The following is a 14,256-nucleotide window of genomic DNA, read 5'->3' as shown; positions in this document are numbered from 1 at the left end:
TGATCCGGTGGGTCTCTTCCAACCTGGTTATTCTGTGATTCTGTGATATCCAGTCTAGTTTAATCGTTGGTTGACTATAACATGGGAGAGGGGAGCATATGTGTGTATATATAGCATCTATGCTGTATTTAGAAGTTCTTGACAGAAATAAATAAACTGAGCTAAGTAAGAGATCACACTGCTTTTGTCACCAAACTCACTGAAGTGCTGGTTTTCATGGATTTGGGGGTTTGGTTTTTTTTTTCTTTTGTATTGGCAAGAGAGCCCTGCATTGAGAGTTGTAAGTGTGAGGTGCAGTTTCAGCTAGATAGATTGCAGACTTTGATCTGCAAGATATGGGTATGAATTTACCCTTGAGAGGGAGGTCAGATCGCGATTTCGTATTCATTCAGCTCCTTATAGGAATTGCTGACCTCCTACTGAGGTGGTCAAGGATCATTAAACAGGTACAAACAAAATGCTTTGATATTTTTATCCCTTCAGGCATGATGCAGTTGTTGCAAAACTAGAGGGTTTGTTATGAGAGTGAAATAATTTCACTGCAGGAATTAGTTGATCTGGTAAGAGTCTTCCATTACTTCATCCACCATAATAAGAAACTTAGGTATCCTTGTGGAAACAGAACTTGTTTTGGAGTGTATAGACAAAAGGTTGCTTTGTGAATATTTAACAAACTTAGAGATCAGTTCTGGGCAACAACTGCATGAGACACATCATATCACCATGGTTTATCTAACAGCGGTGTGATGGATTGGGTCCACTTAAGTCATTGTCTTTCTGGGAGGAAAGGGAGAGAGACGCTGCTTGAGTGGTTATCAGCAGTTCCAGCTTTTGGCTACACTGTATGGACAGTCCTGCCCAACCACCCACTGCCAAAGAGTTTATACTTTAAGAAATAGTGGTAACATTTCCCTGAAGAGATGTGTTTTACCAGGGAGATGCAGCAGAGGAAAATTCAAAAAAGGTTTCTTAGACAGAATAAGATACCATAAATAACGGGATGTTCTCGGCACTGCACAGGTTTTGGGTGATGTGCTCATCACAGCTAGCTTTTGTCAGGCAGCAGGTTTTCATGCCGATTTGGCCCAACTGAAGTGATGTGGTTTTACGTGTATTCACTAACAGTTTTGTCCTGCTTATGTAGCATGCTAAGGAAGGCTGAAAACTTTTTATAAGAGAAGTGGAAACATGGGTGACCTAAACAAGTATTGATCTCCAAAGATGATATAGTACAAAGTGCAGAAGAGTATTGAAGTAATACTTTGAAAATCGGTGGTGTGGGAGAGCTACCTCAGACTTTTAAACTGACTGTGTGATTACAGAAACTGATTAAGCTTTTGAGTGTCCTAGGATTGCTCTAGAGTCTGGTTTTCTAGTTTATGTTATACTCTGGTTTTGGTCCATTGTGCAGAGGTTGACATGATGTGCATCCATCAGGCTAGTGAATCGTAGCATAGAGGTTGTGCCATGCCGGAGGAAATACACAGGATACTGGATATTAGCTTTGAGGTCGCTCTCACTCCGAAGCCTCTTTTCAGTGCTCAAGACGATCATGATCTACAGATGAGCTCTGTATTATTTACTGAGGCTTTCAGGATAATGTGTTGAATGACAGTCTTTTACACCAAAATATTTTTGTTGATGTAATGGAGTAGAATGTGGCCCTTAACCTCATTGAATTGAAAAATGTATTAAAGTACATGTTGGAAGGAGAATTTGTCATTGACTATGACTAGAGAGATGAGAAAAAGAACTTAAGAACTTGATTACTTTTCATTCTGTTTACCTAATTCAGAGCTCAAAGTTATTCTGTGTTTTACTTTGAGCTTGGCAAAGTCTCTTCTGCTGCTCTGCTGAAGAAAAGGAGAAAGAGGTGGGAGAAGAGAACCGGCTGTTAGCCTGGGTGCAGTTTGATGCAATTGTACTGGGTGCAACTAGATTCCAAAAATGCATGGGGATGTGTAACAAAGTCTGTGTTTCTGTCTTAGTCTAACAGCTTTTTAGCAGACTCATCTGTTAAATACTGTTACTATTAGCATACGATTTTTTAATTAATCTTGGGGTTTGGTTTACTTTTTTCTCCAATTAGCTATTTGCATTGTGCCTCACTAATGCTTCTGTGGTAGTGTGAAGAGAGTTGGAGGACAAAGCTGCACCAGGGGAAATAGAACAATTTCAGATTTACAGTTTTGTTGAATTTTCTTCTTTTGTAAGAATGTGTTTTGTAAAAATTCACTGGGGATGGATAGACTTCTGCTCATAAAATCCTAATCTGTCTTTTACAGAGAAGATTACCGTGAAGATGGGTTCTGTCAGCCATACAGGGGAATTGCATGTGCACGAATCATTGGAAACAGGACTATTTATGTGGACTCTCTCCAGATGCAAGGGGAAATTGAAAACCGAATTACTGGTAAGCTTTTTTATATATCTGTACTAATGCGAAAAAACGTTTGTGAAAGTATCTAATTCAGATATTGTGTTATCAACCTTGGATTTCAGTTTTATTGGCTAGTGACAAAAATATCCTTATGTTAAGGTTTATAGGATGTGAGCCAGGTTCTTACATGTGTGGTTAGCAAAATTTAGATTGAGGAAGATTAACTTCTGCCATCATGTATGGAAACTTTTTCCATATCCTTAAGTAAAATGTCAGAGCATTGACTTTTTAACAGCTGTAGTTTACACTGGACCTTTTTGAATAGGATGGAGTCAAATAGAAGATTTTTTTAAATAATCAACTCGAGATGTAATAAATCTATTTTTTTTTTTTTTTTACTTTCTTGAAAACTATATGGTGGATTTCCCCTGTGTTTCCTCCCTTACTGCGTATTTCTGTCAGTCTGGATTTCACATTGATTTATATAAAACTAGAGTCAACTTTCATATGGCCTGGCCCTGCATGTGGAGCCTTAATGGCTCCTAATGTTCTGTACATCAATGAGGGGTTTCTTTTTTCATTGCTGGACCTCAGTTAGCTGAAATTAGTGGCTGTGACTCTGATGTACACAAGCAGACCCAGCAAATGAATCCATGGAATGGAACAAACTATTTATTATAATATACAGCAAATTAAGTCAGTCCAACAGGAGCTTGTTTGCACCTGGCCAGAAATGGCTAACCAAGTCTGCAATTTTAACATATCTAGTTGCCAAAAGGAGCTTGACTTCACTTGTCAGCTATGTCTCCTTAATGATATTACCTTAAAGGCTTATTTTCAAGCCAGAAATCCAGGTCAGGTGTTTTTATCTTCTTGAGATGGTGATCAGATTCCTGGGACTGGCGAAGTTCAAGTCCTTTACTTGTGCTGTTACAAATCATTCCCCTCCCTCTTTTCTCCTGCACTCTGTTATGACTCCATGTACTTTTAACTTTATGTCATTAATCAGTACATACTGTTGAGGCAATTTTTTTCTATGACATAACCTCTGTTATATTTGGATAGTTTTCAGCAATACAGAAATGTTCAATCTATCTGACATTATTAAATTTGTAACTCTGTGAATTGGATTCATAATGCCCTTTTAAAAAAAAAAAAAGTGATACCTTCCAGAAAATGTTTATAAATCAAGTTATACTTATTTCTGGAATATACAACACTGACATTCATGACCTGGCTCCTGGATCTGTAATACCTCCAGGGGCTGAATCTCTCTGTCCTGGAGTTGTAAAGAATTTCTGATGGAACGTTCTTTTTTAGAAAAAATTTGTGAGCCAGCATGTAGAACTTCCCAGTACCTAGGTAGGCAGCAATGATAATATATTAAAAATATGGCATTTTCAAACTATATGCATCTAAAGGATGTGAAATAACCCTGAGGATTTCACAGCGTACTTGATTCTTACTAGTCGTGTAATATGTAAAACCAGTTTTGCAAGCCTGGGTGTTCCCTGCCCTAATGACAGAGTATTTTGGAAACTGCCGTGACCTGTTAAATGAAAAAAAAAAAATCTACTATGTAATTGCTGCTGAAATTCGGCTTATACTTTTGCCCATACTTCCTAAGCACAGTTTTTAGACCCTGTACTTGGAGCTATAAAGGGTTCAGGGGAGGCTGCATCTGAGAAACAGGGACACCTACTGCCAATGCCCAGAATATTTAACAAGGTTACAGGCAACATCCATGAGGAATCCATGAGGTGAGAATTGCAGTCTTATATTTAAAAAGAGGGACGTTTCTGGAGAAAAGATTGAGGCATGACTTGAAAGACTGGAAGGCCAGCAATAAAGAGCATATGGCCCTGACCCCTTGCCTGTGGTTATGGGTGGCTAGCAATGTCTTTGCTGTGCTGTTTAGTATCTGTTTAATAACAAAAAATAGTCCTCTTAGATGCCACTACACAGTCCTGCTGGCTTTTGCGCCTTCCATCAAAATAAGGACAGGATTGTGAGTCGTGCACTCTGCGTATGCTAATCTAAATTCTGCAACACTTTCACAGGAATTAGTGTGATGTTTCAAATACCCAACAGGGACTGCTTCACTCTTTTAGGTTTGATTTTTTCCTGTTTGTGTTCAGGACAAGCACATATCACAGCTGTCATTTGAGGCCTGATACCATGCCTTCATGGAGTGTTCCCTACATGACTGATAAATGGTTATATTTCTGTGTTAATATCCCTGCATTAGAATAAGCAAAAGTGTAAGCAGTACAGAAGGCTGGAGTAGGGGCTGCTTGCTACATCTGTGGTATTTAGGAAGAGTCAGGAGACTGACAGTAAGTGGCAGCAGGAAGTAGGTGGTTGAAAGGAGAGAGGTGGACGAGGGGGAAGAATTTGTTTTGTAAGTAGCAAATAGACTGCTGAATGACTTGAACTGCTCATTTCCTTTCTTTTAACAGTGCACTGGTGCAACGTGCAGTCTAGTGAGCCTCACTCACAAGTGATAGTTTCCAGCATGGGAAACATTCCTACGTTTAAAGCTACATCTAAAGCTTGATTTATCCCTAGATACACAATGCACATGCATGTTTGTCTTTTCTTTACAATATTCAAGAGAACTCTCAGATAAATGTGTAGATACTGTAGATACTCAGTGTGTAGATACTGAGAGCTGAAGGGGAGGATTAAGCTCCTAATTCATTATGACATTCACCTTAATGTGGTCAATATGCTAAGACTGATTACATTGATTTTTCTCACAGCCACTGCCTGTTAGGCTTCTCTATTAGTCTATTAATAGCAGTATCTATTAGTCTATTAATAGCAGTATCTCCCCAAATACCTATGCCACACTTCCTTTTGCCTGTAAAGAGGCAAAACCCATTTTGTTAAAAAACATTTGTCTTGTTTCTCGGTCAAAATGTCTACAAAAGGAAAAAGGTAAGTGATCCTCATTCAGATATTCCCTGATTGGGAACTTTGGAAATACATGTCAACATCCTTGCAGTGTTTCTTGCCTTTGCTCTTTATCCTTTCGAGTTAATATTAGTCAAGTGCCAAAAGTTGGCTCAATGCTAGTCACCTTGGTAACTTACTAAGAACTGATGCACTACAAGCTCTGTGCAGACATCAGAGGAACACTGAGATGCTGGGTTTACTGTCTGAAATTGTCAACTGTCTTTTACAGCAGAAATGACCGCATTTCGCTGCTGCTCAGTAGGCTTTCAGACCCTAAAGAAAGGATGAAGGTTCTAAAATGCATATGACATGGAAATTATATTGTTTCTCATACTTTTCATGATTAATACTTAAGTATTATTTTTGTTCCTTTCCAGCTGCATTTACTATGATTGGCACTTCTACACATTTATCTGATCAGTGCTCACAGTTTGCTATACCATCCTTCTGCCACTTTGTGTTTCCACTGTGTGACGAGCGCTCCCGGAATCCTAAGCCACGGGAGCTGTGCCGGGATGAATGTGAAGTTCTGGAGAACGACCTCTGTAGGCAGGAGTACAACATAGCTAGGTCAAACCCCCTCATATTGATGCAGCTACAGTTGCCTAAGTGTGAGGATCTCCCAAAACCTGACACCTTGGAAGCTGCCAGCTGCATAAGGATCGGGATCCCGGTGGAGAGACTCAGCCGATGTAAGTTTGGGTGTTTCATCACTGGGAAAAAGTAGGATTTATTGCTTCCTCAAGTTGGGTCTGAGAAAAAGCATTTTTATGAAGAAAGTGCTGCTATACTGGATGCTACTGCTTTTTATCATGTTAATACTGACCATATTCTTGCACTGTTGTAAGGTATAGTTAGGATGGGGGGGAATTCCAAAGTATGCTGCTCAGTACTGGAAAGGATCATATCTACCACCCTGCACTACAAAACTCTATTCTCACACAACCTATTTGACTCCAATTTGCGAGGGGCAGCAGTGTTGCAGGCTTCCCTTCCAACACGTCTGGCTCACCTCTGGCACCATCCTTGCCTTTCTGGATGAGTCCCCCATAAAGCTGTTTGTGAGTTCTGTTTACTTATCAGTAAACCTCAGATAGGCTGTGGAAACTTCAGTGGAGAAAAATCCGTTCAGAAATTAAACATCTAAAGTGCATTCGTTCTATATGGAAAACTACAAGAATATTAATCCTGTAAAAGGAGCATGGAGTATTCACGCACACAGGATGGGTGAAAACACTGATCTCACTTCCATGAATTTATATTTGCATCCAAGAATGGAAGGAAATTTCCATGTCAGTAATTATGTCCTGAGAATTTTTATGCTTATTCTGTCTCCTAGCAATTAATCATCACCCCCTAAAATGTTCAGCAAGGAAGCCTAGGACGCTAAAGATGTTTGAAGTTTAAAGTGTAGTAAGATTATTCTGAGCATCCGTTGTCTGAACCCACAGTTAGGAGCAGGGTTTATGGCATAATCGTGGGCATGGAAGACTATATGTGTGCAAGTAAGGCAATAAGCTAGTGTAGCTGAGAAGCAGAAATAGAATCATAGAATCATAGAATCACCAGGTTGGAAAAGACCCACCGGATCATCGAGTCCAACCATTCCTATCAAACACTAAACCATGCCCCTCAGCACCTCGTCCACCTGTGCCTTAAACGCCTCCAGGGAAGGTGAATCAACCACCTCCCTGGGCAGCCTGTTCCAGTGCCCAATGACCCTTTCTGTGAAAAATTTTTTCCTAATGTCCAGCCTAAACCTCCCCTGGCGGGAGGTAATGATGACAGAGACAAATAGACAGGGGACAAGTACCAAGTAAACAGGAAGGAGGATAAAAGCAACCAAAATACTGGCAATGTTGTCCTCCATCCTTGGAGCTAGCAGGGCTCCCTCTGGTGGAACACTCACCGCATGAAGACTCTGGAGTGAGAAGCAAGGGCTTTGAGAGAAGTGAGTTTGCAAGGGCTCTGTTGGAGACTTGTGAAATGGAGAAGGTGATGTTGCAGACTTACAGAAAAAAGCATTATTCATTCATGTGATACATATGAGAGAAACACTCAAAAGTACGAAGAGATGATAGCAGAAAAATAAAGAGTTCAGCAGATTTGAAATTAATATATTTAAGGAGAAGAAAACCCTGAAATCCTTCTTTCTAAAGAGGAAAAGAAGGAAAAATTGGCAAGAGGCCTTAGAAAATGCCACACTAATTTCTCTAGGAAGTTATCAATGTAAGGAAGACAGGAAGATTATAAGAAATAAAAAAAGGCAAGGATGGAGCCGGAGTAGGGGCAGACATGCGAGAAGGGAAGCCAGCAACACTCTGCCACCCCTCACTACTCCATAGTCACAGAGCTGAGACACTCCTGGCCAAAATGTACAGATACTTGCAGAACTGAAATTTCAAAGCCCACATCTTTAATTTCAGTCAAGTACCTGAAGTACCTTCAAGTACTATTTGCTTACATAGCCTACGCAGTAAAACACTTTTGATCTTGCTGGCCCTTGATTGTTCTGCTATTTGCAATGCTTTGTCAAACCTTGTGTTGCAGATCATCAGTGCTATAATGGTTCTGGAGCAGACTACAGAGGGACGGTCAGTATTACCAAGTCTGGCCACACTTGCCAACTCTGGGACTCCCAGAGTCCCCACAGCCATGATCTGACAAGCGCACAGTTTCCAGAACTAGGTGGAGGACATGCATATTGCCGAAATCCTGGAGGTCAGATGGATGGGCCCTGGTGTTTTACAAAGAATAAAAACGTACGCATGGAACTGTGTGACATACCTTCTTGTAGTATGTATTCTCTTTCTTTTTTCCCCTACTACTGTCCTGAATTTTGTGGAATTTTGAATGTTCCTTATTTTTACTTAACAGAATTATGCTTTAAGACGTTTCACTTGCTGTGATGTGTCACCATTGTTTTGTGTTGTAGGTGTTTAATATTTTCTGGAGATCAGAGCTTGTAACTGAGATATTGTGACACTTTTTTGTTACATATTGCGTGCCTAAGCTGAAATAATAATTAATGATACCACTGCAGATTGTATTCTAACTTGTCAAATGCCAGACTTGACATACTTCTCACCTGCATGTGTTTGGTTTGCTGACACTACTCAGTGGTATATCGCTTTCACTCTATATGGCATCTTGCAGGCAGCAAGGATTTTCAGATCCTGTAGAGGGAGGTACAGCACCATGCTTGGTTGGAAGGAAACCATGTGAAGTGCAGAAGCAGAGATGTCATGATACAGATGATCTTATCAGAAAAAAACTGCACTATCTGCTAGTGGCATTGCACTACTCAACTGAAAACACAGCTCTCAGAGCTTAATATTGTCCCACTCACTTCCCTCTATTCGTACAGCCTTCACTCTAGAGCTGTTACAGTGGTGACAGTCTTCAGGCACGACAAAGCAGCTTAATATTGTGCTTCATTAAGAAGAAAGCATGTTTTCTGCAGCATGTGCAGCAACAAATGTATCATGGAAGCCATAAAGGGGCTTTGTTAGAGATTGTTTGGATATTTAAGAGTACTCAAAATTGATCCAAGATTTCTTAGTTACTTCCCTTTTTTTATGGTAATATGATTTGATGTTTATAATAAATTTCTACATTGCATGTGACATGGTGTAAAGATAACACTGGGATGTGGTTGTGGTGAAAGCAGTAGCCACAAATAGCAAAACCACAGGTTGCAGAAAACATCCCAGGCAGTTCCAATGAATATTTTGGACATCACTATGTTTTCCTAGAATCAGTAAGTGTAAAGAAAAAAGAAGTTGCAGAAGGTTCCAGAACAAATATTATTATTTTTATTGATGGCTTTTTCATGTCAATCTTAATGTAACATAAAAGCACTTTATTAAGTATAAAACAACTAATGTATTTGCCAGTGAGAAGTGAGATTTATTTTATTTACCAGTGGAGGTAAAAAATGTGCAAAGTTCTGATGAAGTGGCTGAAGTTGAGTGAGAAAGCCAGACTGCAATGTTGTACTGAGGTTTATCATATTGAGTTCACTGCCTTATATATACTGTGATGAAGAGTACTCACCTGTTTCTTATCCCCTGAACAAGATACAGTTGCACTCTGGTCTATGTTCTGCGGTTTCCACAACCAGAAACCTCAAAAATAAGGTGAAATAAACCACATACTCTTAGAGTCAACACATTAAGTGTGGGGCTTGTAGTTTTATCTCCATACTGCTAGTTCCTATGTCTGTTCAAAGTCCTTTGAAGTATTCAATGCAGAATTACAGAGAAAGAGGAGATTGTAATGTGTCTTCTGTTTTCAAGCTGCAAGAGTTAACTTTTTTTTGAAATATAGTACTAATAATCATACTATTGTTTCTTTGCTTGGTTGTTTGGTTTTTGCTTTACTATGAAGTGCACTAAAAATATTTATTGTAAACAGTGAAAATTTCTGTGCCTGACAGGTCCACATGACAATAGTAAAATGGGAATCCTCTACATCCTGGTTCCCAGCATAGCCATCCCTCTGGTTATTGCCTGCCTTTTCTTCCTGGTCTGCATGTGCAGAAACAAGCAGAAGGCATCTGCTGCTACACCACAGCGCCGCCAACTGATGGCATCTCCCAGCCAGGACATGGAAATGCCACTCATAAATCAACACAAACAGGTATTTTTTCCAGAATTTGCTTAGGTCACATATATTCAAAGTGTTGTGTTTTTCAGAGTCTCATGTTGCCAGTGTTTGAATTGAGCTATGTTGGAAGAGACCTAATTTTCATTCTGTGCTGGCCATCTACATCAGTGAAAATCTGGTCTTAATACTTGCTATCTGTACCTAAAAATCCTGGCCTCAAACAACAACTTTCAGGACAAAGTATTTTATGACATTTGCCCTTATCTGTCAATCCCCATTCTGCCTGTTGTCTCAGGCGCTGGAAATGTTATTTCTGATCCAGTCTTTAGCTTGCAGCTCATTTTTGCTCCTGGTAATGACACAACCAGTTTGCTTTGTTAAAGCAGGATGTCTGGTAGGGTTTCTTGTCTAATTTGTTGACTCAGTCGTCTGGTATGGTGAACCACCACTGGGCAGGGAGCTGAGCTGGGGTATACATATTTCTAAGGCTGTGTATGGCAAAGGACGAAATGGCTTTGAACTTGTGTCTGCAGACCTCAGCTCCTGCATACAATTTTCTGGGTCAACTAACTGATCTCCATGCTAAAATCCTTTGCAAAACTAATGCTGAATTTTTAATCACAGCATTTACAGCATTCCAGCTCTAGAAAACAACACTCAGTTTGGAACAATTGGCAACATCTCTCCAGGAAATAGTAGAATATTTGTGGGATATTACCAATTGTAACAAATTGTATTGATTTTATTGGTTAATACACTGGTTTAACAGCTGAATCTGAGCTGTGCTGGAAACTGTCTGGTCCATTCCACAACCTTTTGGCCACTGAAATCAGAGCTTGTTCCCAAATCACCTGGTAAAGCCCCTTTCCCATCTGTTCTGCTCCTTCCTGCTGCTGTCCTGCGTGTGAAGCTGTACCACCTGCCTCAGGCTTGGTCAGGGACTCTCCAGCCCATTCTGATGAAGACTATTTGATCACCATGACAAACTTCCTTGCTTCCTCTGCCAGCAGCAGGAGGAAGGCTCTGGGAATTTGTTTTTTTTTGGTTTTGCCACTTTTTCCTTTAGGTACCAGAGAGGTACCTAAAGAGGTACCTTCTGCTCCTCTTCCACCTCTGTCTTCATCAGAGGTAGCACAAGGTTTCTCAGTCGATCCATAGGCAGGAGCTGTTTCTGTAGTGCAGTGGAGGAGAAAGGCTGTATCTGCTACTGCAAAACTGAGAGAGGGAGGCTTTTGTTCCTCCTGCAATAGGGGATGTTTCTGTGCACCCCAAGGCTGCCACCTCCTCAGCCAGTGCCCACAGCTTTTCTGACAGATCTCCAGTGGGCACCTCTGGGCAGATCTGCAAGGCAAGTGCAGCTGTGGTTAATAAACATCATCATTTACCGGATTTACTTTGAATGATACTCATTTAGCGTGCAAGAAATGCGGCCGCTTCTTTGTAGAAATAGTTATACCCATCATCTTGAGGATAATTCAGTTTACACTTCTGATAACCGTATACCTCATTTCAAGGTGAACAGTAAAATCAATATACTGAAGTGTAGATAAAAAAAAGTTGGTAAGTCATTTTGGCACAATTTATCTTCCATTTGGAGCATATGATCATGGGGAACTTTTCTTTAATAAGAAATCCTGCCATTTAGAAAACTTTTTTATTTTTTATTGATTTACCTTTTTTTACTTCATTTCAGGCTAAACTGAAAGAGATCAATCTGTCCACGGTCCGTTTTATGGAAGAACTAGGAGAGGAGAGATTTGGCAAGGTCTACAAGGGGCATCTTTTTGGTACGGCACCAGGTGAACAGACACAAGCTGTTGCTATCAAGACACTTAAAGACAAAGCAGAACTGGCTCTTCGGGAAGAATTCAAACACGAGGCCATGATGAGGTCACGATTACAGCACCCAAACATTGTTTGTTTGCTGGGAATAGTGACAAAGGAACAACCCATAAGCATGATCTTTAGTTACTGTTCCCACAGTGACCTCCATGAGTTCTTGGTGATGAGATCTCCCCATTCAGATGTTGGCAGCACTGACGATGACAAGACAGTAAAATCCACTCTGGAACCAGCAGACTTTTTCCACATCGTGACTCAGATAGCTGCAGGAATGGAATATCTTTCAAGCCACCATGTTGTCCACAAGGACTTAGCCACTAGAAATATACTGGTGTTTGATAAGCTGAACGTGAAAATATCCGATTTAGGTCTTTTCAGGGAAGTGTATGCTGCTGATTATTACAAACTAATGGGAAATTCCCTTCTTCCTATCCGGTGGATGTCCCCTGAGGCTATTATGTATGGCAAGTTTTCTGTTGATTCGGATATATGGTCATATGGAGTTGTGTTGTGGGAAGTTTTCAGCTATGGCCTGCAGCCTTACTGTGGTTATTCTAACCAAGATGTCATTGAGATGATCAGGAACCGACAGGTTTTGCCATGTCCTGACGACTGTCCCACATGGATGTACACTTTGATGTTGGAGTGTTGGAATGAATTTCCCAACAGAAGACCAAGATTTAAAGATATACATAACAGGCTAAGAACATGGGGAAACCTTTCTAATTACAATAGCTCAGCGCAAACCTCTGGGGCAAGCAACACTACACAGACAAGTTCTCTCAGCACAAGCCCTGTTAGCAATGTCAGCAATGCTAGGTACATTGGAACAAAGCAGAAAACTCCAGCTTTTCCTCAACCACAGTTCATACAAATGAAAGGGCAGATGAGACCGATGGTCCCACCTCCTCAGCTCTACATTCCAGTTAATGGTTACCAACCAATGCCTGCCTATGGCGCTTACTTGCCAAATTTTTACCCCGTCCAAATTCCAATGCAAATGGCTCCTCAACAAATACCTCCCCAGATCATTCCCAAACCAGGCTCCCACCACAGTGGGAGTGGATCCACCAGCACAGGCTACGTAACAACAGCGCCTTCCAATGCATCAGTGGCTGACAGGGCTGCACTGCTCTCAGAGGGCACAGATGACACACATAATGGAACAGAAGACATCGCTCAGAATCCTGTCCAGGAGGAGGAGGAAGAGGAGGGCTCTGTGCCTGAAACAGAATTGCTGGGTGATAATGACACACTTCAAATGGACGAAGCAGAAATTCAATCAGAAGCCTGAGGAATTTGGCCTCATTACTAAGAATTTCACATTACTTCCATGCATGGAGACTGTAGATCATTAGTCTTAATAGCAGTGATTTTGTTCTGACTGAAAGAAACAAAACAAAAAAACTACAACCATGTAAAGTGCAGCAGTAATAGTACACCAGGTTTATTGACCATTGCCACCATCAGATTTTGCAAATATGATGGTATAGAATTATTTGGTTTAATCTCTTTTACTGTCCTGCAGTTCTTGAGGGAAGCTGCTTTTCAGTTACGTACTGTTGCTGTGCAACGAATTGCGGAGTAACATTGCACATCATGTATATCATGATATGTGATTCTAATGTTAGCGAATTATGCTTAAACCAGTAACACAAAAAGGAATCCAACTATGGTTGCAGAATTGCTCTGAGCATAAAGAAGTGCCCTGGACGTGATGGACAACTTAGTTTATAGTATTTATCTCTTTGAAGTAATGGACACGAGATTGTTGTTTGCTTTTTGAGTCTGAAAAAATGACACGTTGGGAATACTGGTCCGTGTATGTATTACAAGAACCAGAAAAAATACAGAAACTGAACACAAAATTGGCTGTGCTGAATCAGACCATGGGTCTGTCCAGCCCAGTAGCATGTCTCGTTGGTAATGTCTACCCAGGGAAGACTGCAAGGGCGATTTTCTTTGTAGAATTTCCCTGGGGTATTTCCCCAGCCTCCAGCAATTTGTGACATAGGGACTTCCCAAGCCGGAAGTGGAGTTTTTTTCTGTTTAATAGCCCTCGATGGAATTTTCCACCATGAATTTATCCAAATGATTTTGAACACACATAACATCCACATCATCCTGTGGAATAACGTGAGAAGAGAGAGGATGGCTTTCTTTCATCATTCCCAATGAATGACAGTGACAGAAGCTTCCAAATGAAATCATCTGACTGCATTTGTGGATGAAAGTATTCCTACTCTGCTGTGTATTTTCAGCAGCATGCAGCCTTAATACACTGTTAACCAAAAATGGGGATATTGTAGGGGATATTGTAGGTGTGCACTAACTTAACAATCCAACTTTAATTGCGTGTTGGTTATCAAGTATAGAAAAGGGCTCCACATGTATGTTCCTGCACTGCAGAAGTGCTGGGGTTTGTACGGGGTTATAGACTTACTTGATTTACTGCAATTACTGCTGGA

The 14,256-nt window shown here is 40.6% G+C and overlaps 1 protein-coding gene across 3 annotated transcripts in view; it reads left to right on the top strand.

The window, feature by feature from the left end:
* The window catches only part of ROR2 (receptor tyrosine kinase like orphan receptor 2), a 148,265-nt gene extending 134,784 nt beyond the window's left edge, over positions 1–13,481 (top strand). For all 3 annotated transcript variants that reach the window (XM_069879945.1, XM_069879946.1, XM_069879947.1), the window contains exons 5-9: positions 2,286–2,413; positions 5,716–6,030; positions 7,889–8,134; positions 9,777–9,979; positions 11,640–13,481. In XM_069879945.1, coding sequence (XP_069736046.1) covers positions 2,286–2,413; positions 5,716–6,030; positions 7,889–8,134; positions 9,777–9,979; positions 11,640–13,082 — 2,335 coding nt within the window. In that variant the 3' untranslated portion in view covers positions 13,083–13,481. The remainder of the gene's footprint in view (positions 1–2,285; positions 2,414–5,715; positions 6,031–7,888; positions 8,135–9,776; positions 9,980–11,639) is intronic.
* Positions 13,482–14,256: the final 775 nt, after the last annotated feature.

This window comes from Phaenicophaeus curvirostris, chromosome Z (genome assembly GCF_032191515.1).
Source record: "Phaenicophaeus curvirostris isolate KB17595 chromosome Z, BPBGC_Pcur_1.0, whole genome shotgun sequence".
NCBI lineage: Eukaryota > Metazoa > Chordata > Aves > Cuculiformes > Cuculidae > Phaenicophaeus > Phaenicophaeus curvirostris.
Note: the sequence above shows the minus strand (reverse complement) of the source record. Positions and strands in the feature narration are given on the sequence as shown.